This window comes from Xyrauchen texanus, chromosome 28 (assembly GCF_025860055.1).
Source record: "Xyrauchen texanus isolate HMW12.3.18 chromosome 28, RBS_HiC_50CHRs, whole genome shotgun sequence".
NCBI classification, from domain to species: Eukaryota; Metazoa; Chordata; class Actinopteri; order Cypriniformes; family Catostomidae; genus Xyrauchen; species Xyrauchen texanus.
This window is the reverse complement of record NC_068303.1, coordinates 14,115,501-14,142,377: the sequence shown is the minus strand read 5'-3', so window position 1 is coordinate 14,142,377 and position 26,877 is coordinate 14,115,501. Positions and strand designations below refer to the sequence as shown.

The 26,877-nt window shown below is 38.4% G+C and overlaps 1 protein-coding gene across 1 annotated transcript in view; it reads right to left on the bottom strand.

Moving 5' to 3' along the window:
• The window catches only part of LOC127622474 (NBAS subunit of NRZ tethering complex-like), a 281,526-nt gene that overhangs the window by 111,060 nt on the left and 143,589 nt on the right, over positions 1 to 26,877 (bottom strand). The window contains 2 exon segments of the mRNA XM_052096575.1: positions 6,132 to 6,364; positions 21,869 to 21,945. Of these exon segments, the coding sequence (XP_051952535.1) occupies positions 6,132 to 6,364; positions 21,869 to 21,945 (310 nt within the window).

Below are 26,877 nucleotides of genomic sequence, written 5' to 3'. Positions count from 1 at the left end.
AACGCACCATAGGCTATTGAAGGACTGGCTTTGTAAGCTTGGACGTTATCGGTTCTGCTGTCAGTACTGGAGAAATTAAGAAAATACATTTATTATTGCTATAAAGAGAATGTTATTTTATCTCGCCAGACATTTCTATGTATAATAATATGAAACCATTTGTCTTTGATGCAATTTAGCTATTCGCAGACAGAGAGAGAGAGAGAGATCTCTCACGCGGTGCTACAGCGAGCACAACAAGAGCCCTGCTTAATGAGTGACAGAACTAAACATTCAAACGTAGCCTGGTTTAGATCTGTGATTATTAGTCTGATTTTATTTTAGATTTCGCCTTCCAAAGATTATAAAAAGAATATTTATACATAAGCCGCATTCTGTCTAGCACAACTTCCTTCCCTTCACAGCGGTGCACTGACATTTCTCCATAAAACTCAAACTTAACGTCAGAATCAGCACGATCGGTGATTGTTGTAAAATGCAGTCTAGCTACTGCTGCTAAATTGCGGGACACATTTAATAATAAAAAGAGCGCAAGAGATACCGTTCCCAAGGCGGCGCGCACTCCGATACAGACCACAACGAGACAAGCAAAGTATAGGCTAATTTGGGTTTCATGTGCGCGTCTAAACGATCAAATATACACAAAAATATTTCAAAACGACCGGCTTGGAGATTCACTTAAACACAGTTTATGTCTTAAATGGACGTAGTTATGGAAATAGTTGGGAGAAAATATGCTGCATCAGGAGCCTATTAGATCTGAACTCGGTCTTAAAGGGGAAGCAGTCTAATAAACATGCTGACGATTGAGCCATTACTGCGAATCAAACAACAAAAGGCAAAGAGAAAATCACTTACAGCTCTTGAATGAATAACTTCTGCATTAATAAGCATTAATCTATCTATGATAAACTATGCAGTGTTATTTTACAATTGATTACTTTATTAGATTTCTTTTTAGACCACACCTGAACAGTAATGTTAGTAGACCTTCCTGAAATTAAATCACTGTGCCTATATAACGTTTATCTTTGTTTAATATATATATATATATATATATACACACAGGTGAAAATCGAAAAATTTGAATATCGTGCAAAAGTTCATTAATTTCAGTAATTCAACTTAAAAGGTGAAACTAATATATTATATAGACTCATTACAAGCAAAGTAAGATATTTCAAGCCTTTATTTGATATAATTTTGATGATTATGGCTTACAGCTTATGAAAACCCCAAATTCAGAATCTCAGAAAATTAGAATATTGTGAAAAGGTTCAGTATTGTAGGCTCAAAGTGTCACACTCTAATCAGCTAAACACCTGCAAAGGGTTCCTGAGCCTTTAAATGGTCTCTCAGTCTGGTTCAGTTGAATTCACAATCATGGGGAAGACTGCTGACCTGACAGTTGTGCAGAAAACCATCATTGACACCCTCCACAAGGAGGGAAAGCCTAAAAGGTAATTGCAAAAGAAGTTGGATGTTCTCAAAGTGCTGTATCAAAGCACATTAATAGAAAGTTAAGTGGAAGGGAAAAGTGTGGAAGAAAAAGGTGCACAAGCAGCAGGGATGACCGTAGCCTGGAGAGGATTGTCAGGAAAAGGCCATTCAAATGTGTGGAGGAGCTTCACAAGGAGTGGACTGAGGCTGGAGTTACTGCATCAAGAGCCACCACACACAGACGGGTCCTGGACATGGGCTTCAAATGTCAAACGTCTTACCTGGGCTAAAGAAAAAAAGAACTGGTCTGTTGCTCAGTGGTCCAAAGTCCTCTTTTCTGATGAGAGCAAATTTTGCATCTCATTTGGAAACCAAGGTCCCAGAGTCTGGAGGAAGAATGGAGAGGCACACAATCCAAGATGCTTGAAGTCCAGTGTGAAGTTTCCACAGTCTGTGTTGGTTTGGGGAGCCATGTCATCGGCTGGTGTTAGTCCACTGTGCTTTATTAAGTCCAGAGTCAACGCAGCCGTCTACCGGGACATTTTAGAGCACTTCATGGTTCCTTCAGCAGACAAGCTTTATGGAGATGCTGACTTCATTTTCCAGCAGGACTTGGCACCTGCCCACACTGCCAAAAGTACCAAAACCTGGTTCAATGACCATGGTATTACTGTGCTTGATTGGCCAGCAAACTCGCTTGACCTGAACCCCATATAGAATCTATGGGGCATTGCCAAGAGAAAGATGAGAGACATGAGACCAAACAATGCAGAAGAGCTGAAGGCCGCTATTGAAGCATCTTGGTCTTCCATAACACCTCAGCAGTGCCACAGGCTGATAGCATCCATGCCACGCCGCATTGAGGCAGTAATTAATGCAAAAGGGGCCCAAACCAAGTACTGAGTACATATGCATGATTATACTTTTCAGAGGGCCGACATTTCTGTATTTAAAATCCTTTTTTTATTGATTTCATGTAATATTCTAATTTTCTGAGATCCTGAATTTGGGGTTTTCATAAGCTGTAAGCCATAATCATCAAAATTATATCAAATAAAGGCTTGAAATATCTTACTTTGCTTGTAATGGGTCTATATAATATATTAGTTTCACCTTTTAAGTTGAATTACTGAAATTAATGAACTTTTGCACGATATTCTAATTTTTCGAGTTTCACCTGTATATATATATATATATATATATATATATATATATATATATATATATATATATATATATATATATATATATATATATATATACGGTATTCTTAACGGTTCTATTTGTTATATATATAACAAAAAGAACCGTTAAGAATACCGTTAAAGTACCGGATCGATAAGCAGTATCGGAAAGAGTAGTAATACCATTAAAACCTTAACGATACCCATCCCTAGTTATGCCTGTGCTTCTCTTGGATGCTCTGAATATTGGATTATGTGTCTGGATTGCCCCTTAATTAAAGCTGCATTTGGATCTCAACCTTCGTGTCTCAGAGCAGTTCGTAACACCTGATTTGTTTATTTAATATATTTGTTATACAATATTTATACAATATGTTTTCACATTATACATTTTTAATGTAAGTCTACAAGTGCAGATAGGTCAAGTGTTCAATAAATGTATTTGTTGAGAAATTTTGTCTATCTTAAGTAATTATTTGTGTTACATTTTATCTTTCAAATAAGAGGTTATAAACAAGCACATATCGGCAAAATATCGGACAAAATAAATCGGCAGCATTAATCGGCCGACCCGGATTTCAAAAGATCGGCATCGGCCTGAAAAAAAAAAACAATATCGGTCGACCTCTAATTCGGGCCCTCACGGCCAGACTGTGTAACAGCTTCTTCCTTCAAGTCATCAGATTCCTCAATACTCAGAGACTGGTTTGACACACACACACACACACACACACACACACACACACACACACACACACACGTGGCATGAGTTGCACTTTAATTACTGTCACTTTATAACTGTCTGCTACCTCAATAACTGCTATGTGCATAGAAAACTATCTCATAGTATGTTATGTTTATGTTTTAGAAACTGTCATCTTTTTGCACTACTGTGTACTGGTCGGCGCTGCACTGTCTCTCACTGTGCCTATTGTCCTGTTCATTGTCAGAAATTTCTTGTACTGTCCTGTACTTTTTGCACATGTTTGCATGTGCACTTTATATAGGTATATATAGGTATTTTATATAGGTATTTTATTTAGTTGTGTAGTCTCATGTGGTTCTGTGTTTGTCCTATGTTGTTTTTATGTAGCACCATGGTCCTGGAGGAACGTTGTCTCGTGTGTACTGTACTAACTGTATATGGTTGAAACGACAATAAAAACCACTTGACTATTTTTTTTTTTTTTGAGCAAACACTATATTATAATTGAAACTTGAAACCATTTATTTTATTGAAGTATGTGTAAAAAAAAAGTCTCCCTTTTGAAAATAAAACAAATAGAAAAAATAAGAAAGCTAACAGAATTATAATTATAATTATAATAATAAATCGAATTATAAACATGATAAAAAAAATTGCATGTAACTATAACATGTTATATAACTAAAGCATTTTAGTTTATATGTTAAATTAACTACTAAATGAAAAATAACATCAGCTGTTTGAGCTTTTAAAGTAATGTCCTGTGATTATTAACAGTTAACATATACTGCTCCTGTCTGTACCTTTAACTCAGTGGTTCTCAACTGGTTTTGCTTCAGGACAGATTTTACATTGGAAATCAAGTGGTGACCTGCCACAGATTAAACATAACCTGTATTTAATATATCCTGGGTTGCATTTTCTTTAATGTTGCATAGTTTTGTTCATGGTATTCCAGTACAAGGACATGCATCAAGTGACATTATTTTTGTTGTTAATGTCAATTTTTGTTGTTGATGTCAACTTTTGACTTTCATCACACAACAGAATAACACAGACTGCTTGACTATGATAAATGAATACTGCAAGAGTTAGATTAATATACAGGCGTGAAGGGATTTCAACGTTTCTAAACTGCACAAATAATAAATACATTTACATATTCGTCTCTGGCTTGCTTTTGCTCGCATGTCAATGATTACTCCTCCGTGTGTCAATGATGCCGAGATCTATCTATTATCACTGAGAAGGTTTACCTGCAAAATTAGTAGCACCAAACATCACAAGCAGCCTCAAGAATGAACACAGAGTAGCCGTATAACACTTTTCCTAGAGCAGAATATTGCACTACAGATCGCTAAGTTTGATCAAAGGGGAAAGCCAGATATAAATAGCGCACTCGCGTGCATGGTTGCCAGATTGCACAAAATAAGTATAACATTAGGCGGTATATTTCCAATTTGCGGAAGTATACATTTCAAACTTGGGGTGTTTCGTCTCTTATCTGGCAACCATGAGCATGGTAAATGTTTGTGGAGACACATTATGTCCCAATTCAAATTAACTGAAATATCCAATGAAAAATAAAAACGCTTTTACGATAAATGAGGCTGTAAATTGCCCATGTCTGCTTTAGCTGTTTGCGAGATTATCATTAAATCTGCCTCAGCAGTCTTAAGTAGTCTATCACTCTGGCGGCCGCCGAAATATCTTCAATGGGAGAACCATGGCATTGCTCTTTCCTTGCTGTCCGCGACCCAGTCTGAATAAACCAGTTGAGAAACACCCCTTTAACTCTCACACACACACACACACACACACACACACACACACACACACACACACACACACACACACACTTCAGTCCCCCTCGGCTCGCTTCTCTCAGACATTTTCTCCGCTGCATTTGCGTGTGTCGCAAGTTGACGAGTCTGACAGGCAGACAATGAGGAAAGGAGATGCGCATGCGCATGTGAGATTCTCTGTCCGGTTGCATTTTTTTCTCAATACCGTAGATAAGCAAATGTACATGGTATGATAACCGTCAATTTTCAAACCGTGGTATACCGTGAAACCGCTATACCGCTGCAACCCTACATTGGACACACGTCAGTTTGATTTAATAATGAACTTCTCAGGATCTTAAGCATCTTTTGATCAAAATTCTTAAGCTGAAATGAGTGCAAATTTAGATTTCGTTACAAAACCATTATTTTGATTTAGATTTGTTTTATTTAGTTAAATGGATACATTGGAAATGATAGTGAAGGAAAAGCAGCAACAAGTGACCAGCAAACCCCTCCAATACCATTAAAAATGCAAACCATGTAGATAACTCAAAGCTGGATGAGAGAATGCCTCGAGTTTGCAAAGCTGTAATCTCGTCAAAGGGTGGTTACTTTGAAGATGGCAAAATATATGTATTTCCATACTTCCTTTATCCTAATATTACTTCATAGTATTGATGACTTTACTATTATTCTAAATGTTAGATATATACAGAATGAGTAGGTGTGACCAAAATTGACCAGACAGTTAGTGTATGTCAGAATTATGAAACAAAAAATGTTTAAAAAAAAAAAGAAAAAAGTGAATCAGGACCCGTATTTATTGAGACACACCCTGCCTGTTTTAATGTAATTATTCTGGGGAATAAAATGTGGCGAACAACTCAACATTTAACACCTGCCATATCCTAGAGAGATGCAATTTGATTAAAGATAAGAATCAATAAAAGAAACAGCTTGGAAACCAAGATCAAACTAAAAGTGTATTTGTACACATAGAAACACGATACTTACTCAGCCAGGCCCAGAATAGTTTCTTTCTTGTACTGGTTGTCGTTGCTGAATCTCTGGACATCGATCCCTCGGCCAAGTCCCTGCAAAACTTGAGCCTGAGTCAAGTCTGTCAGTCTCTCGCTGTAGAGTCGCAACTGTCCAATCAGAGCCTCCAGTTCCTCATCCAACCAATCACATCCAGTGTGATCTGTCACATGCTTTGTCACTAGACGAATCAGCACTCTTGGATCAGCCTAGATGGAAACAAGATCAAATGAATACTGTTAAAAGGAATGGCCTGTAAGACTGCAACAAAAATTCTCAATTCAAACACTTACCAAAAAACCAAGCTCATGCAAAGAGAGGTCGCAATAGTTTAAGTGTGACAAACCTGCAAATTGATATGACTAGAATACTTGTGACCAATAGCATATTGAAATATCACACACACCGACCTCTTGGTTCAATACAAGGAATAAATATTTCAAAGATGCATGTTTTTATTGCTGCAGGAAAGTGAGTAGATGGTATATTTTAACATGTTGAATATATTATTTGTGATATATTATTTATTAAAAATAGAAGCCCTCAAACTTATCATATCCTGTCCGCTACAGTGTATGAAGCAATTTTGAATGCTCAAATCATAGTGTAACCACAGCTTTATAAGGTAGCTCCCAACATACACAATATAAAACCTTGCAGCTCACTTTTTTTGGAGAAAAGCTATATTGTTTCAATATTAGTATATCAATATGACTAATTACATTGAAACTGTTATGCTAAACTCTATAAGAATTTGAATAAAGTGTAATCCATAAATGGCCAGGTTAAGAGACTTGACATAAAAACAGAATATAGAACGATTATACACTAATCTATATGGAAATTATTACAACGACACACCAGGAGTGTGATAACAGACTCTGATAATGGAACACTGCGTGGGATTGCGTATCATTGAACTCCGACCATTACACAGCACATATTCTGAACTGAAAATATAATAGGTATAAGAGTGAGAGTTATAAGAAAAGGCACATGAATATATAACAGAGGTAGAAGAGTGAGAGTAATAAGAAAAGGGACATGAAAATAAAAACATTAAAAGAAATGAAGTGTAGCAAAAAAGAGATGAGTTAAAGAAGACAAAGCACAGAGCAGAATAACGGGATTAGAGAGGGAGAGATAGAAAAGACATTGGAGCGACCAAAGGACACGAGTACTGGCATCTATGGCTTGAGTGCAGGGAAAATATTATGGATGGATATGGTGTGGATTTGAACACCATATCTGCAGCAAGCTCTTTCATGCTGAAATGTCTTTATCCAACTATTCAGTTCCTTGCTCTATCATACTTTGTCTTAACAGAGTGACAGTCCAACCTCAAGCAATGCTCACCCGGTAGCTTATCTGTCAATACTCATCCATCTAGACCCTTCCTGGCATTCAAACCTGGCCTGTGCTTCATGCCCATGTAATCAGGCACATAGCGCCTGTGAGTCTGCATGTGTACTATACAATAACTAAACCCGTGGTTGATGTGCTCAGGGATTCAGGTGGGTTTTGGATAGTAATTAACATACAGTTGAAGTCAGAAGTATACGTACACTTAGGTTGAAGTCATTAAAACAATTTTTTTTATCCCCTTTTCTTGACATCATGGGAAAATAAAAATAAATCAGACAAGACCTCAGAAAAAAGTCTGGTTCATCCTTGGGAGCAATTTCCAAATACAAATGAATTCCAAATACCTGAATCTGATAGATCATTTGTGGGCAGAACTGAAAAAGCTTGTGCAAGCAATGAGGCATACAAACCTGACTTTGTTACAACAGTTCTGTCTGGAGGAATGGTCCAAAACATTTGATTCAAGTTAAGCTATTTATAGGCAATGATACCAAATACTAACAAATTGTATAGTTAACAACTGGGAATGTTATGAAATAAATAAAAGCTGATATAAATCATTCTTTTTTACTATTATTCTGATATTTCACATTCTTAAAATAAAGTTGTTATCTGTTGTGATCCTAAGACAGGGTATGTTTTCTACAAATAAATATCAGGAATTGTGAAACGATTTGGTCCCTTCATGTAGGACAGTTTATTGCAGTGTCCTAAATTCTAATGCTAGACCATTTGGACTTTTAGGATTAATATTTTGTGGCATCAAAAATCAATAGAATGTTGCGGAAAACTGGTATGTGCTTACAAATACCTATTTAAATGTAATGGCTGTGTGGGTGGGTGGAATACAGTATGTCCTTCAGATGTGCTATGTATATGTGTGTGTTTAATGTAGGCTATGATGAATGGTTGGCAGCAGTTCTCAATCTGTGTACCTAGCAGTTTGTCTGCCTCACTCTCACCCTGACAATTAAAGTTGAAGTCGTCCACGTAATGGGACAGAGGGCAATTTGGTTTGCTCACCGTATATGTTGCGACGCTCACTATAGGGATAATATATAATAATGTGTGTGCTTTGAAATGGAAAAAGGGGCATTTGCAACGAATGCGGTTTTCTTTTTACGCTTCTTGCATTTTTTATTGCATTGAGAATGTGTGAGCATCTCATGCATTTGCAACGAATGTGGTTTTCTTTTTGCGCTTCTTGCATTTTTTATTGCATTTATTTGAGTGCAAGACACAGAAACAACATTTTGAACAACAATATCCCTTTCCCGAGAAACAATAGTGGGGAGATGGGGAACAGTGTTTTGTCCCTCTCTAATCGAGCCATTTTTGGAGCAGACCCATTTTTGGAGCAGACCCGGAGGGATTCACAGGCTCTGCTTTCCGATTCAAAGGGCTGTACCCGTCAGGAGAGCTTTTGCTTATATAGCTGCATATACTGATATGCAGGTGCCTGTGAGGCAGCAGGTATGGGGCTTTTTGTTGGGCACTGGCTTGAAACAGAGCGAGGGCAAACCGGCTGTGATATACTCTGTGTGGGCATAAAGTGTCTCATAGCCTGTGTCTGCTGCTGAATCGCTACATAATGCTCAGCAAACTTATTCATAGAGCCGCCAAAATGGCCGGCTGGAGACACTGGAGCATCCAAAAGAGTGGCTTTTTCCTCATCACAAATTTCTACCCTGGAGCACCACCATTGTGTGGAGTGCTGATACAGCTTGTTCTGCTGTCGAGTAAGCCAGTGCGGACATTTATTAACACGGTTTGGAAGGATGTAGATGTGTACTGCTACCGCCTCCTACACAGGGGGTAATTGGGCATAACCGTTTTCTTTCCCATGATCCACATTAAAGAGGATGGCGTCACTGCGTGAGTGCGCCATATAAGGTTGCGCACCAGGACTTGAATAGTTTGTTATTAACTTCGGGGAAGAATTGTGCGGGATGCTGCCGTTTGACCATTCATCGAGGCGAGACTGTTCAGGTTCCTCTGGGGGAGACCAGTCAGGTTGAAGCTCTTCGACTGCCCTTATATGGACACGGAGCATCTCCCTGTCAATGGCGCGTGCATGTTCCTCGCATCTCGCACACAGCGTAATGGGAAACATGCGCTATGGGAAACATGGGTTTTATAAAAAAACGCTTCCCGCCAAACACGGAATTTTCCGGGTATCCGTGTTTTAGGTGGTATACGGTAAGGAAGACCCGTGCGCATGTTTTGAAAGAGTACGCAACTCTTTGATCAAAGAAACAGACTGCGATCGTCTCAAACGTGAAGTGGAACACCATACTAATACTAAAGCACTTGTTTGATAAAAATGCCTTTTTCTCAGCTTTTTGTCCGAAATGTTGTTTTTGACAAAACCTACCTCTGTTCAAGTGGCAATAAAAAAAGAACAAATTAAGATAAAATAAAATCGTTTTTTTTTTGCCTAAAAGCAGAGGCTCAGATCTTTATTTTGATATATTGCATCTTCATATATTCATGGAAGAAAATATTCTGCGGGCCATTAAAATTTAGCGAAAATCGTCAAAAACCCTGGCGGTGGCTGGCAACTTTTTTTAAAAACGCTGGCGGGGAAAGAGTTAAACAGCATCTTGACAGTATACATAAGTCTTATATATATTCTTATATACAAGTCATCTGAAGCCATACGATCACTTTGTGATGAACAGAATTGTGTCATTTTTCACTCAAATATCGAAACAAATCAGTCGTTAAAATAAAACCTCAAATGGTAATCATTGCGTCTCATGACCAAACATCATGATGTATTGTTGCAAGGACTAACGTAGACACCATATTTGATTTAAGTGCCTTATTAATTATTTGATTTGAACTAGGGTGAGCACATTTTGACAATTTTCATTTTGGGTGAACTATTCCTTTAAATAGAAAAATAAATCTATTTAAAAGGATTAAAGCATCGCTTACTCATTCCTAATTCACAGAGAGACGAGAACAAAAAAAAAATAAAAAAATCACACAGCATATTAAAATGAACATCTATCAACATCAAATAAAGGGCAGATGACTAATCACTGCTTCCTTGCTGGTATTCAGCATGTAATATTAAATTACCAGCTCATGAAAGACACTGCACAGGCACTAAACTGAACACTTGTATTTACAAGTAAATCGTTAATAATGTATTTATAAAGCAACACTAGCTTTGTAAATGGATTTCAAAAAGCAAATGTAGTCTTTTAGCTGTCTTGCCATTTTATAAACAACCACGAAGTGGTGTTCTATCTGTTATTCCACACAAACAAATGGATGGGTGTGCTGTAGCCTTGTGGTTTAAGATCTGGGCTGGTAACCGAATTGTATATTATGTTAAATTAGTTTTTCATGTTATTGAGACGTTATAGACTTTACATCAGGAATTTGCATTATTAGTTCTGATTCAAAGTAATGGTCAGCATCATCCAATCACTGCCAACCATGTTAAAATAAAACCATACATTATATCCCATGTCTGTCAAACATGTTGTGTGGTCCAAACATAATCTGCAGCCTGAAACTGAACTTTTGATAGGAAGTTTGGATTGAATGCACTTAGCTACATAGAGAGCTATAGGATGCTCTCTTGCTCCCTATTTAGGGAATGACTTAACCTCCAGTGTGCTGTTTGTCTGCACTAGTTTCAGAACAATTCAAAATGCACCTTATTTTCATTCTTACTCCATATTAAGCCTCTGAAAGCAAAAATGTTCAGCTTTTAGATGTATCCATTGATTCTCAATGTGACAATGTACAGTAAATATAGGATTTCTAAGGAAAAGATGCGTATACATTAGCGTACATTGTTTGTCTGCATGGGGTTTTGCGATAAATCGCTCAAATTTAAATAATGGCATATCGGATGAAACGTATGTAATAATTTAAATAGGTTTCTTACCAGATGTAAGCTGTGGTTGTGAATTGTGTATATGAGGGTCTTAACAGTAATTGGTAATTAACTGTTTTGAATACTTAACTGAGTTAGGAGTACTGAACACAACTTAATTTGATGATTTTAAATCATTTAAAAAAAAAAAAATCAATATACTTGAATGCATTTCAGCAAAGAGTAATTGGAAGTGACAATAAAACGGCAAGATCAGTCATTGTATATGTTTATTCTCCCAGATCCTCTTGGTGCAACAATATCTACTCTTGTTTACTGTTCTTATGCTCTGCAGGAGAGACATATTTTGAACGAGGTCTCCCTTAGTTAGAAGGAACACAAATGTTCATGATGGCAAATTTAAATTAACATACCTAATTCAACAAAAACGTTTGTGTTGCGCAAAACCCCAAAAACGTCAAAATGCAAACTTAATTTGAATGATACCTAATTTAAGATTGCTATGCCTTAAGCACATCGCCATGCGATACGTCGTTTGCGGAAAGTCAATGGGCATGGCAATGACGTTTTGATATTTTTGTGCAAGCACGTGCTAAGTCACAAGTGGGTTGGCGAAACTGCATAAAAAGCACTAATGGGCTGGGTCAAGTGCAGTTTAATTCTGAGGTCCTTCTCTGGTCACTTCACCGTCTGCGTCCTATTATATATTCAATTTCATGTCAAACAGCGTCGATATAAATGAAGGCAGCACGTTCATAAGAATTTGCCCATTTATAATAATAATAAACTTATTATTATTATTAATCATACCGATGTAATGATACACAAATCATGGCTAGTATTAAAAGTAATTGATAGCTCTTTGATATCATCTGCTTGTGGAATCCACAAACTGCATATAGTTTAGACTGAACTGAGTTTAGACTTTGCGTCGAGATTAGACGTGCTTCTCAAACATCTTACAGCAATGACCAGTTTTCAGGAAAATAGCACATTGCGCTTTGTTGCACTTCATTGACACACCCACAGTTTGTGTACATACACCCATAGATACACTCCCACCCACCTACTTGTGCTGGCACAAAAATTTAGCTTAGAATTAGCACTCTCAGGAAAATTGGATAAGACCTGGCACACAGTTGTTGCGTGTAGTGCTGTAGCTAGTGCGGTCAAGAAAATAGAGCCCATAATCACAGAATGTTCAAAAACGGCATTCTTTGAACACATACGAGGACAAAAACATCGCAAAGCATGAATTATCCAGGGATTGCACTGCTTTCCATTTCAACAGAATAGACAACAAAAACAACATTGGTTGGAGCAGCAAACACTTGCTCACAGATAGTAGGTGTCACAGTGTAACAGGATCACAGTCTCATTCCTACACCAAGAACATAATTATGCACTTAGATTTGAAAGAAACATCTTGTTGGGCTTCATTTGCAATGCAAAGGCAGCGTGCTGTTTCAGATGGAGCGGAATTCATCCACAGGCCTGACTGCATGCTCCTACAGACCTACTTACTTTCAATAACCACATATACATATGTTGCCTGTGATAGTGATAATATCTGAGGGGGATCCACTCTGAGACAAAGGGAAAAATAGCAAAGGAAGGCAGAATGATGGATATATGTCAGGCGAGAGAGATACGAGGAGACAGAGCGATTATGTGTTATGTGTGAGAGAGAGCAAGTTTAAATTAAGAGAAATAGAAGCATAAATAGATTAACATGAAATAAATGAGTGATAAGCTGGAAAGAAGGAAAGCAAAAAACAAATTAAGAGATGGATGGATAAAAAAAATAATTTAAAGGGGTACAAATTGCAGAGTCATTTGAAGACTTGTTTTACAGCTTGCCATCTGTGAGGCCATCTTCTTTAACAAATATCACCAAACTCAACTTGAAATGTCAGAGAACAATTATCTTGAAAAAAAAAAAAGAAACACGTGAGAACAGAACATAACATTCTTTCTCACTCTCAGTGGAAATGGATTTTCTCTACAATTTAACCAAAGCCACACAGATGTACATTACGATCCATTAAGAAGAGTGTTCAGATGGATGTGTGAATTGCTTTATGGTGTACACTAAGCACTGCCCACTTATAACCTCGACTTTCTTTGAAAAATAAATCTGAGTGCACCTGTGGGCAGCGTGTGGCCATGCATCCATACATTGTAACCTTAAAACTTCTACAAACCAGTGATTTACCTCCATGACCTTTCTATTGCTTTTAAAAGGGGAGTCCATTCAATGTTTCTGAGTGAATTTCTGAGGAAATGGATGTGTGAGAGATATTAAATGGAGCAAAAAACTTAAAGGTTTTATTATTTTATTTTCAGTCAAGTAATAAATGGAACATTGCTAAAAGCACATAAATAAAAGACTTCTGAAATTCAATATTTATCTGTTTTACAGAAAGTGTTTTATCTCAAGTGATTTACATTACACTGTTGGCACCAACCAGGAGCGCCCTGGGATTTACTGCTTTGCTCAAAGGCAAAACGGTGACTCAATAAGGGAATCTCACAAAATTTGCAGTTCATAGGTTTAAATCTCCAATAATTCCATTAATTCAAGGTGAAGTGTGTAATTTCTGTGCTACTAGCATCACAAAACAGAAGTGCAAATATATATATTTTTTATAAGTTTCCTGCCCCAAACTCACACCCAATACTCTGCTTACCAAAACCTGAACAATTGCCTCCAGTGGCCAAAGCCAGTAATGTTGTTAAACATTTTGACGTGTGAGCTCCAACACGTGCAAATTGATGCAAAAATGTCTGATAAGGAATGGTGCTTGATAGTAATTTGGCAGGATGCAGTCGATTTCAGGCATGAACATTTAGAAGCAAAATGACAATTTCCAAAGAGATATATAAAAAAAATAAATACATACTAAAAATACTGTTTTGATAGTACCACAGGAGGCACAGTGTTTATTATTTTTTTGGTTGATAAATGTATGAATATAAAAATTGCACACTTTTAAAGGGGCATTCAGTAGTTCATTCAGTATTATATGTTACATAAAACAACAAAATAAAGCCTGAAAATATTCAAATCGCAAATTAGTGCAACTTAGAATTATTGAGGTAGAAATATTATAAGTATTTCACATAGCACTTAATGGACAAGTATGGACATATATCAAATGAAAGCTCTCAATCCCAAGAATGTGACTATACAGTTTATTTTTATGCCCTATTACTACAGTTTGAAAGATTTTTAAAAAGAATAAAAAAGTGAAATATGATTTCACGTCTCTTTCATATGCCGATCACTGCTGCTGTAAGTCCCAAGTAGCCAAAAACTTTATATCTGCTCTTACCACAGGTATTTTTGTAAAATATTTGCCACTGATGATACAATATATATCATTGCAAAAAGGGAGGAACCCTGCTTTCTAATGACACCTAGATTGAGCTTCTAATCCAAGGGTGGTGTATAAACTGAATATTAGACAATCTCTATGGACATTTTTTTTCCCACAGTGCTTGCTGCTATCTAGTGAAATAAAACAATACTTTTCCAAGCGAGATATAGTGAACAGAACCAGAATTACATGCTTACAAAGCTAGGACAACACATATACATATATATATATATATATATATATATATATATATATATATATATATATATATATATATATATATATACACACACACACACATATATACACTCACCTAAAGGATTATTAGGAACACCTGTTCAATTTCTCATTAATGCAATTATCTAATCAACCAATCACATGGCAGTTACTTCAATGCATTTAGGGGTGTGGTCCTGGTCAAGACAATCTCCTGAACTCCAAACTGAATGTCAGAATGGGAAAGAAAGGTGATTTAAGCAATTTTGAGCATGGCATGGTTGTTAGTGCCAGACGGGCCGGTCTGAGTATTTCACAATCTGCTCAGTTACTGGGATTTTCACGAACAACTATTTCTAGGGTTTACAAAGAATGGTGTGAAAAGGGAAAAACATCCAGTATGAGGCAGTCCTGTGGGCGAAAATGCCTTGTTGATGCTAGAGGTCAGAGGAGAATGGGCCGACTGATTCAAGCTGATAGAAGAGCAAATTTGCCTGAAATAACCACTTGTTACAACCGAGGTATGCAGCAAAGCATTTTTGAAGCCACAACAGGCACAACCTTGAGGCGGATGGGCTACAACAGCAGAAGACCCCACCGGGTACCACTCATCTCCACTACAAATAGGAAAAAGAGGCTACAATTTGCAAGAGCTCACCAAAACTGGACAGTTGAAGACTGGAAAAATGTTGCCTGATCTGATGAGTCTCGATTTCTGTTGAGACATTCAGATGGTAAAGTCAGAATTTGGCGTAAACAGAATGAGAACTTGGATCCATCATGCCTTGTTACCACTGTGCAGGCTGGTGGTGGTGGTGTAATGGTGTGGGGGATGTTTTCTTGGCACACTTTAGGCCCCTTAGTGCCAATTGGGCATCGTTTAAATGCCACGGCCTACCTGAGCATTGTTTCTGACCATGTCCATCCCTTTATGGCCACCATGTACCCATCCTCTGATGGCTACTTCCAGCAGGATAATGCACCATGTCACAAAGCTCGAATCATTTCAAATTGGTTTCTTGAACATGACAATGAGTTCACTGTACTAAAATGGCCCCCCACATTCACCAAATCTCAACCCAATAGAGCATCTTTGGGATGTGGTGGAACGGGAGCTTTGTGCCCTGGATGTGCATCCCACAAATCTCCATCAACTGCAAGATGCTATCCTAACAATACGGGCCAACATTTCTAAAGAATGCTTTCAGCACCTTGTTGAATCAATGCCATGTATAATTAAGGCAGTTCTGAAGGCGAAAGGGGGTCAAACACAGTATTAGTATGGTGTTCCTAATAATCCTTTAGGTGAGTGTATATATATATATATATTTATTTATTTATTTATTTATTTATTTTGCAATTAATCCACAGTATGTATAAATGGTGAGATTCTACATTTGAGTTTGAAAAATTACAGGCAGCAGTCCAAAAATGCACCAGAGTTTAAGGGGTTAAAAGGAACTATCAGCTTTGAATAGCTGTTTTAAAAAAAAAAAGCACATGATGGCCTGATTTAAATAAAATGTCATTTTTAACACATTTTGAAAGCTGGGACTTTGGAAGATTGCCTCTGTGATATTTGTGAAATCATTACAAAATCACAATAAAGCTTTATATTCTACACACTGCAATATAATTACAATACCTTTTCTCAAGATTTTTGTCATCCAAACTGTTCAGACTGTAGCTAAAGAGAGAGCTGATAACTAAGTGACACCTCTCAGAAATGAACTGTGAAGTTTCAGTCTCTCAGTGCTGAAACAAACACAGATGTTTTAAAGCTCAAGCTTTAATGACTTCAGTTCACAGAATTAGCTTGCAGGTCTAGTTCATTAAAACAAAATGTCTTCAAACTGCCACCATCATGTCTGCAGTATAAAAAGTCTTTATTAAAACTTTGCCTAAATATTAGAATATCAAAGCAATTCTCTTATCAGTTTCTTTCCATTTTTGTCACTTTAACTCTTTTTCTAGGCCATATTCTGCAGAAAACAAAGATAGTAGGCTACATTTCATAATTATACATATATTGTAGCCCCAAAACATAAAGTATTTGGACATTTATAAGACACTAAAATGTAATAGTGCAGAACCTTTAATATTTCTAAGTAACCCCGCTTAAGGCCTACTTTATATTTACACCCTCATGTGACAAGAAACTTTGTCAAGCGATATATATCGGCAGCTGGTATATTATTGGCCTATAACTGGGAAAATTAAAATTGTATTATTACGCCAATAATGGAATTACCCTTGATAATTGGTTATGGTATATTTAAATAGTTGACTAACTTTGAATGAATTAGTTAGCAGCTCCAGTTTAAAGGTTTAAAAGGCAAAAAGTGAAATTTTAAGTTATCATATTGGCCACAATGGGCTGTGAATTATCGGTTACTGGTATCTGCCCATAAATTTCATATCAGTGAATCCCTAATATCAGTTACATACAAAAGTTTGGAATCATGTGCAATTGTTGCTGTTTCGGAAGGAAATTGGTACTTTAATTCACCGAAGTGGCCTTCAACTGATCAGAAAGTATAGTCAGGACATTACTGATGTAATAACAAGTAATTTTTGATCAAACCTAGACAGGCCCCATTTCCAGCAGCCATCATTCCAACACCTTATCCTTGAGTAATCCTAAATTGCTAATTTGGTCCTTGAAAATAACTTGCCATTAAATCAAACACAGTTGAAAGCTATTAGGTTTGTTAAATGAAGCTTAACATTGTGTTTGTTTTTGAGTTGCCACAGGACTCTAACAAGGACAGAAAGAGATGTGGGAGGCCAGATGTACAATTAAACAAGAGGTTAAGTACATCAGAATCTCTAGTTTGACGCCTCACATGTCCTCAGCTGACAGCTTTATTGAATTCTACCCGCTCAACACCAGTTTCATGTACAACATTAAAGAGAAGAGTCATGGGTGCAGGCCTTATGGGAAGAATTGCAAAGAAAAAGCCACTTTTGAAACAGAAAAAGAAAAGGTTGGAGTGGGTAAAGAAACACAGACATTGGACAACAGATAATTGGAAAAGATTGTTATGGATCTTAACCCCATTGAGCTTTTCTGGGATCAGCTAGACTGTAAGGTGTGTGAGAAGTGCCTGACAAGACAGCCACATCTATGGCAAGTGCTACAGGAAGTGTGTGGTGAAATGTCACCCGATTATCTGGACAAACTGACAAGGGACTGCAAAGCTGTCATTGCTGCATGTGGAGGATTTTTTGATAAGAACACTTTGAAGTAATGTTTTTTTTTCCTATAATGACTATACATTGTGATCAGTTGAATGTCACTTTGGTGAATAAAAGAACCAATTTCTTTCCATAAGAGCAAAATCTGTAAATTATTCAAAACCAGTTGGTTGCCAGTGTAGGTGTGTCACTGTTCTTCTTTTTTTTCATGGTTTGGATTCTTAAAAAAAGCTGCATTTATCTAAATCTTCTCTTAACCTCTGCTCATGAGATACGATGGTGCAATAAACCCATGACTCACATCATGCGAGAACCTGTGATGAATGTTCAAGCCCTATTGTTTGCTTACGACAATTTGTAAATGCTGAACTACACGCTGAAGATTCTATTATGAACACTAATAATACGGTGTTTTTGTAAGGAAAAAGACAGTATAAATTGAACAGACAGCAACAGCAACCATGTAAGGACACCTTTCACCTTGTTAACCAACAACTCTCAAAGTGAACTGAGAGAAGCATGTATAAGAGAGGGAGTTAAAGGAGAGAGGGGGGGTGTTGAGGTGTAACAGAGGGTGAAAATGCAAGATGTAATAATGATAAAGGACAGAGAGAGAGAGAGAGAGATAGATAAGGCAATCACAAAGAGCAATTACTAACAAATTTAATATTTTTGAGCTCAGCATAATTGTTAAAATGTACACTCACAAGAAAAGAAGCGCTCAGCTAAAAGATGCAAAATTTGCAGGGAAGCGGTAAAGTGCTGCCATGTGTAATGCAGATAAACCAGAAATATTACATGAAAAGAGGAATGGAATGACACCGTAGGAGGGGTGTAAAAGATGCAGAGGTGGAATGTGGAGCGAAAGGGGAAAACAAATAGAGAAAAGGCTGTCATACAATTTTATCGGGCCTTTTCAAGGTGAGAATTTTTATTGTACCGCTAATGAATTCTGTTCTTGACTCGTGTAAGTGATTGGAAACTTGCTAAAGCGCAAGATAAAGAAGGACTATGGAATGGAGAGTGAGAAAGAGAGAGATAAAGGTGTATGTGCTTGCTTACTCTGTAAAGTGGACTGCATTTGTCTTTAAAGCAGTGTGCAAGGCGAGAGTAGATCTGGAGAGAGTAGTAATACGCTGCTAAATGTAGAGACATTGCCGATGGGGGCTGCTTCTCAAAACACGCGTTAGCATCCAACACCTGAAAAAGACAGGTTCTTCCCCCAAGCCATCAGACTTCTCAATACTCAGAGACTGGTTTGACACACACGTGTCCTGAGTTGCACTTTAATTACTGTCACTTTATAACTGTCTGCTACCTCAATAACTGCTATGTGCATAGAACATTATCTCATAGTATGTTATGTTTACATTTTTAGAAACTGTCATCTTTTTGCACTACTGAGTACTGGTCGGCGCTGCACTGTCTATTGTCCTGTTCATTGTCAGTAATTTGTTGTACTGTCCTGTACTTTTTGCACATGTTTGCACGTGCACTTTATATAGGTATATATAGGTAGTTTATATAGGTATTTTATTTCGTTGTGTAGTCTCATGTGGTCCTATGTTGGTCCTTTGTTGTTTTTATGTAGCACCATGGTCCTGGAGGAACGTTGTTTCGTTTTGCTGTGTACTGTACTAACTGTATATGGTTGAAACAACAATAAAAACCACTTGACTTGACTTGACTTGACAAAGTGTTCTTGAGTAACAACCATATTTGTGTACAGGTATGACTTTTGAATGATCTTGTTCAACAGCTTACAGTAGCAGTTTATCTGAATGAATGAAACCAAAGTCAACTTACTTTTCTATTCTTACATTAGCTGTGAATAACAAATTTAACTATAGTTACTAAAGTAAATACACTGTAAATACTAATCTAAAAATGTACAACATCAACAAATGTTCACAACTTAATAGTTTGAATTAAGTTACTGTTACTCTCTAAACTCTAAAGTTGTCATTAATAAAAACAATAAAGAGGTACTAAATAGACAGTACTGGAAATGTAATATTTTGGAATCATAATTCAAATATATACGTCCTTTAAATTTTGTCTTCAAGTACTACTAACTCAAAATGATCAAGTACACTATTAACACTGTGTGGGATACCCATAAGCCTTTGTGCTTGAATAAATTATGTATGTTTGGTCAATACAAGGGAACTTATGTAGAAATATAATAATTAATTCTTATGACTATTTTTGTTGTTTTGTTGAAGATGGTTAATAGTTGTGATTTGTGTGAAGTCACCATTAGGGTGTTAAGTGTCACCTCTGGTGAACTTTGAGCCTGTTAAATTTAAGTTATTCTTCTCTACTCTAAAAATGCAGATTTATGTGTATTTAGAAGTACTGAGGAGAATCCAATGTGCTATACAGCAAACCAAGAGTCCAGTCATCATTTTCTTTATACTGTAAAAGACGTGCAATAACGCAATTTAAACAATTAAATAAAAACAATAATACTTTATTCACAGATAATTTTATTTGTAACTAGTAGACTGTACTAGTCAACCTTAAGGTCAACTAATTAGATTTTAAAGTTTATCAAAGACATCACAATTGATATGGCATTTTTTTATAAATATATCTAATCAAGGAGTTCATCTGTAAAATCTTAATTAACACCAGCAGTGTTGAATGTTAGTGGGACAGCTCCTTTGGAAAGACAGAGACAGGAAGAGTGACTAAAACCTTTAGATGACACAGAGCATCCAACCCCTCAACCCCTCAGTGCAATGCTCTATCAGTTGCATAAAATGCACAATTTGATAATGCTCAAATATACTTCAAAATGTATTTGTTTATGTAATGCAGATGTTAAAATGTATCAATTTACAAGTCATGCACTAAAGTAAAAGTGCTACTTAGTAAGGCATGTTTGAAACTTGCAGCTAATGTCCCTTATGAGCCGCACAAGTACTTTGAGTGAGTGAACATCTCAGGAACTCCAACTGAAATTATGAGAGGAGGACAATGGCCACATTAATATCCAATCTATTTAAACTGAATTTCACATGATAATGAACTGAAAGGTACTGTATCACATGGGGTATGCAATCAATTACAAGCCCATCAAGATCATTTTCATACAAATCCATTAGGGCATTAACCGATCCAAATCAGAAAAACATAATAATACTTTGAATCAAGGCTTATAACATGGCTTTAATGTTCCAGGACAGAGGCATAAGAATTGATATTTAGATATGTATAAATGACTTTTTCATACCACATGCTTTTCACAGATGAGAAAGAGCAAGAAATAAATAGTTCCAGAAAAAGAAAATCTTAATCTATGCCACCAGTGCTCCAACATGCCCTCCCACCCACACACACACACACACACACACACACACACACACACACACACACACACACACAGCTATCATTATGAGGACTCTCTATAGACATAATGATTTTTATACTGTACGAACTAGATATTCTATCCCCTAAACCTAACCCTCACAAAAACGTTCTGCATTTTTACATTTTCAATAAAACATTGTTTAGTATGTTTTTTAAACTATTTGAATTATGGGGACACTAGAACTGTTTCCATAAACCCCATTTATAGCATAATACCCTTGTAATTACCAGTTTGTAACCTAAAAAAGTCCTCTTAAACCACTTAAACCTGCCCACACACACACTTACAGAGAAAGTACTGCAAATAGAGCAGTCAGACTCACCTGAGGAAGAGCCAGTAAGTAGGCCAGGGCGAGTGTCATATCTTTGGGAAAGGCATCACTGGCAAGCTGAAGAAGCACTGTGAAATGACAGAGGATATGGAGGGAAAAAAAGGAATGAATATTTCAGAGTTATTAATGCAGAGAAGCATGTCCTTGCAACACTCTAAAATGACAAGACAAAAATAGAGTAAGAGAGAGAGTGAGAGGGGGAACCACAGAGGTAAGAGAAGAAAATGAATCAGTACAGGTCTCAATGGTAGTGCATAAACTTGAAATGTGACTGTGACAACAAAACTGAGAATGACATCAGACATCATCAGAACATACTCTTCCTTCAACCAATAAATGTTTATTTACAGTAAAGCAACAAGCCACAAGGATCCAACATTTACAGTGATTTTACCACAGTTAAGGGGTGAGATTAAGTGGACTGCACTTTTATAAAACACCAGAAAAAGTAGTGATAAATGACCCCAATGTTCAATTAATAAGTACATTTTTTAGTAATAATAAAAAAAAATTATATGTTGTCAAGTAATATCTGCCTAGTCTCAACAAACTAGTTACCATGCCTACATTTTTGCTAAATGTTATTACGTGACTTGTATGGTTCACAGAGCTTGGTAAAATGAACATTGCAGGGGCTAAAAAATAAATATTATTTTTATTTACTTTCACACAAATTCACAGTAAAACGGCAAATTATCCGTTCATAAATACTTTTCGCCCTGTTCCTAATACAATGCTCTCTCATGACATCAATGTTACTAAAGTGAATGTTTTGTAAGGCGAATAAGTACATTTTTAATGTTTGCATTACATAATCAACTACACAGCCTGGCCAAAAAAAATTAAAATAAATGCCGTTTTGATTTAAATAAGCAGATCGTTAAGAGCCTATGATTGGATCCTTATTGTAGTTATTAATATGTGTAGCCTGTGGGTTTGAAACGGTCTTTGTTTCTCTCTCTCATTTTGTTCCTTCATCGCTTCGGCTCGCTTTCACTCCCCCCGTGTTGCTTTGGTACCTAATGTGGGTGGGAGTGGTTAGAAATTGAGAGCAGGCAGGTATATAGGCACCTGGGGTCCTCATGCCGAGAGTGATACATTGTAGCTAGCTGCCAACGGGTTGGAGTGCAGCAGTGTTCCGGGGTGCTGTTTATAGTGCAAGGTGTTGCGAGTGACTGCCAACAGCACTACTGTTTGTGTGTGTATGCTTCCGAAACATGTTGGAATGCCTAGATTGATGAACACAGAGGAGCGTTTCGTGACCCTGGTGAAGTGGTGAAGCGCCAAAACACTGTCTACCCACGCAATCGTTAGACTGCAGGCAGGGGCTACAGCCAATCCATTGTCGGCTGCTGTTCTCTTGAATATGTTTAAATGTGTATGAATGTGCAGGTGCTGTTTTTTTTTAGACACTTTTCGTTAATGTTTATTTCTTTTTTTTTTTCTTTTCTTTTCTCGCTAACCGGTGGGTTGTAAGAGATTTGTGTTAGTGAACCAATTGTGACCACCGGCTAGCGATTTCTTCTTTTCTTATTTGTTGTTGGTTTTATCCCTCTCCCCAGTAATAGTCTTGGGGTGGATTGGGCCCATAGGATAGACTAGCGCACCAGGTTCTAGCCTAGTTTCCTTAGTGCTTCACCCATTTTGGAACCAATGTGTGCAGTGTAATGCTGTGACGTGTGCACCTTTTAGAAATGGCTCAAGGAGCATGATTGCTGTGATTGCGTAGGCTGAGTTTATAGTGTTGGTTCTACCTTAAGGGTGTGCCTTAGTTCACGTGTGGTATTGAAACCTAGGCCTGGGCAAGCTTGTAATCCGGTGGCCCACCCTGCTATGGCTTATCCCTATGTCAAATGATGTATGTTCGTGTTATTTATTGATAACCAAAAGCGACTCATTTTTAACTGAAACAAAAATAAAGATTGTATTTTTTTTACTTTGTTAAACTAAGCCTGTGCATGTGTTTTTTTTGTTGCCACATAGAGTCCCCTTGCTCTTACTAGTCCTGTTCAAGGGGTGGCGTAGTTAGTACTGCCATAGCCCTATGGGGGGGGGCTACATTTTGGCGTAGTTGGCAGGGTAACATTTGAGTCGCTAGGTTAGTCTACTTAAGCAGCACCTGTGTGTGTGTGTGTGTGTGTGTGTGGGTGTGTCTGTGAGAGAGAGAATACGCAGACGTGTATAAGAGAACAGCAGCTGGCAACAATATGAGTGACGGAGAGGAGTCTGCGGGGGAGTTACAGCAGCTGCGACGACGCTTGGAGCAGCTCCAGGCTGAAAATGAGAGACTTTCGGGGGGTGGGACAGCGGGCACTGCTAGTAGCAGTGCTACTAGTACCCAGCCTGTTCGACGGGAGCAAGCGCTCTTTATACCTCGAGAGCGGCGGTGCCCGAAGTTTTCTGGCTCTGCAATTGCAGGGTCTTTGTCTGTCGAAGAATGGATTGAAGAAGCGAAAAGTTGTATTCGGGCAACGCATATGTCTAATTTTGACAAGGCATTGTTTTTGTTTGATCACTTAGAGGGTGAAGCCCGAAATGAGGTTAAGTACCGTCCTACAGCCACACGTGAAAACCCTGAGTCGATAATTGAAGTCTTAAGGGAAGTGTATGGGTGTGCTAAGTCGTATGTGTACTGGCAACAGCGTTTCTTTAATAGAAAGCAGAAGGACAATGAAAGTTTGTTTGAGTTTTCTCATGCGTTAATGGAAATGTTGGATAAAGTAAAACAGTCAAATGAAGGTGCCATCAGAAACCCTGATATTGTTCTGCGAGACCAGTTCTGTGAAAATGTCTCTGATTCTATGTTACGTAGAGAACTCAAGAGATTGGTACGAGCAGATAGCGGGTTGACTCTTCTAGCCATACGGAAGGAAGCTATAAGGTGGGTGCAGGAGGGTCAGTCCAACCGAGACCGTAGTTACCGTACTCCAGGAGTAAGCAGTGAAGCTCAGGTTGTGTCGCATTGCGTTACAGCCCCCCAGTCATCAGAATTCGCTGAACTAAAAGACTTGGTCCTTAAGCAACAAGCTCAGTTGGACATGCTCGTAAGGCAGTTAGGACATCCTAGTGGTAGATCACAGGCCCCTCCACCACACCGGGGTGGGCGATACAAACGCGCCCCCAATGGTCAGCCCATTTGTCTGCGGTGCGATCAACCAGGCCATATAGCCCGCTATTGCCAGGCAGCTCCCTCCACCCATAATAGTAGGTCAGTTCCAGGGTTGCCCCCTGATATCCCCCCTAACCTAGCATCAGGCCCAGACAACCTCCTTAGCCAGTCGGGAAACTAACAACTCCCAGTGTGCAGAGCCACACACTGGGAAGGGATGTGTATGGCTCATTGCATCCTCAATCATACGATAAGTTAGTCAAAAATTGTCCTGTATTGTCTGTTTTAATGGGAGACGTAACAGTTCCCTACTTGATTGACACGGGGTCAATGGTGACCACCATCACCGAGAGTTTCTTTCGAGAGCATTTCCATCACCTACAAAAGAAAGATTGTAGATGGCTTGGGCTTAAGGCCGCTAATGGTTTAGACATCCCCTATGTTGGTTACCTAGAGTTGGATGTGGGGGTATTGGGGCAATGCATTCCGGGGAGGGGAATTTTAATTGTTAAAGACCCAGAGAATAGCATTCTTAAAGACCGCAAGCTCATAACACCCGGGATACTGGGAATGAATGTAATTGGGGAATGTTATCAGGTCCTTTTTAAACAACATGGCTCACAGCTCTTCCACTTCCCACCTGTGAAATCGGCGGCACCGGCAGCCCGTCGTGCATTGAGACACTGTGAACAGATCCAGGCCATTGTAAATGCACCGAAGCCGTTCAAAGTGAAAGTCCATGGGAAAGGGGCAGTCTGTCTTGAGGCAGGAGCCCTAACCATGGTACCGGTTACATGCCCCCAGCTTGAGTCTGCAGCGTTTTTGCTAGAGCCCCTGGGCTTTGACGAGGAGCAATTGCCTGAAGGCCTATTGGTGTCCCCTACTCTGGTGCCGGTGAGAAAGGGTTTTGTATATGCCCCTGTAGTGAACGTTGGTAACACAAAGGTATGGTTGCCCCCACGCCACCCTATTGGCACTGTACAAGTTGTGGCTGCGGCTGCAACCGGAACCGCTGCTTCCATATCAGTCGACCCTTTATGGGAGCAGTGTCAAGCTTATGTCTCAACACAGGGGGTAGTTGAGTGTTGCAGTTTCCCTGAGTTCACGGCGCCAGACTTCCCGGGGTTGACCCAGCAACAAGCTGCTGAGGCCAGGGCCCTCCTTGTCCAGTATAGTAACATCTTTTCCCAAGGGGAGGGAGACCTAGGATGCACATCTTTAATCAGCCATGAGATTCCCCTGTTGGACAATGCTCCTGTTCGGCAGCCATACCGTAGAATTCCACCCTCCCAGTATGAAACAGTAAAGGCACACATCCAACAGCTCTTAGATAGTAAAGTCATCAGAGAAAGTAGCAGTCCATATTCTTCTCCGATAGTCTTGGTGACTAAGAAGGATGGGAGTTTGCGCCTCTGTGTAGATTACAGGCAGTTAAACGCAAAAACCCGCCGTGACGCATATCCACTTCCTCGTATAGAAGAATCGTTGGATGCACTTTCGGGTGCGAAATGGTTTTCCACCTTGGACCTTGCAAGTGGATACAATCAGGTTCCAATGGTGGAGCAGGATAAATCAAAGACTGCCTTCTGTACACCGTTTGGCCTGTTTGAGTTTAACAGAATGGCCTTCGGACTGTGTAATGCACCTGGAACGTTCCAGCGTTTGATGGAGCGTATGTTCAGCGATTGCAGATACCAGTCCGTTCTACTGTACCTGGACGATGTGATCGTCTTTTCTACCACCGTTCAGCAGCATCTGGAAAGACTGGGAGAGGTGTTTTCCCGTCTGCAAAAACAGGGACTAAAAGTAAAACTGTCAAAATGCCACTTCTTCCAGCACCAGGTCAGTTACTTGGGGCATGTGGTCTCTGCTGAGGGAGTTGCTACGGATC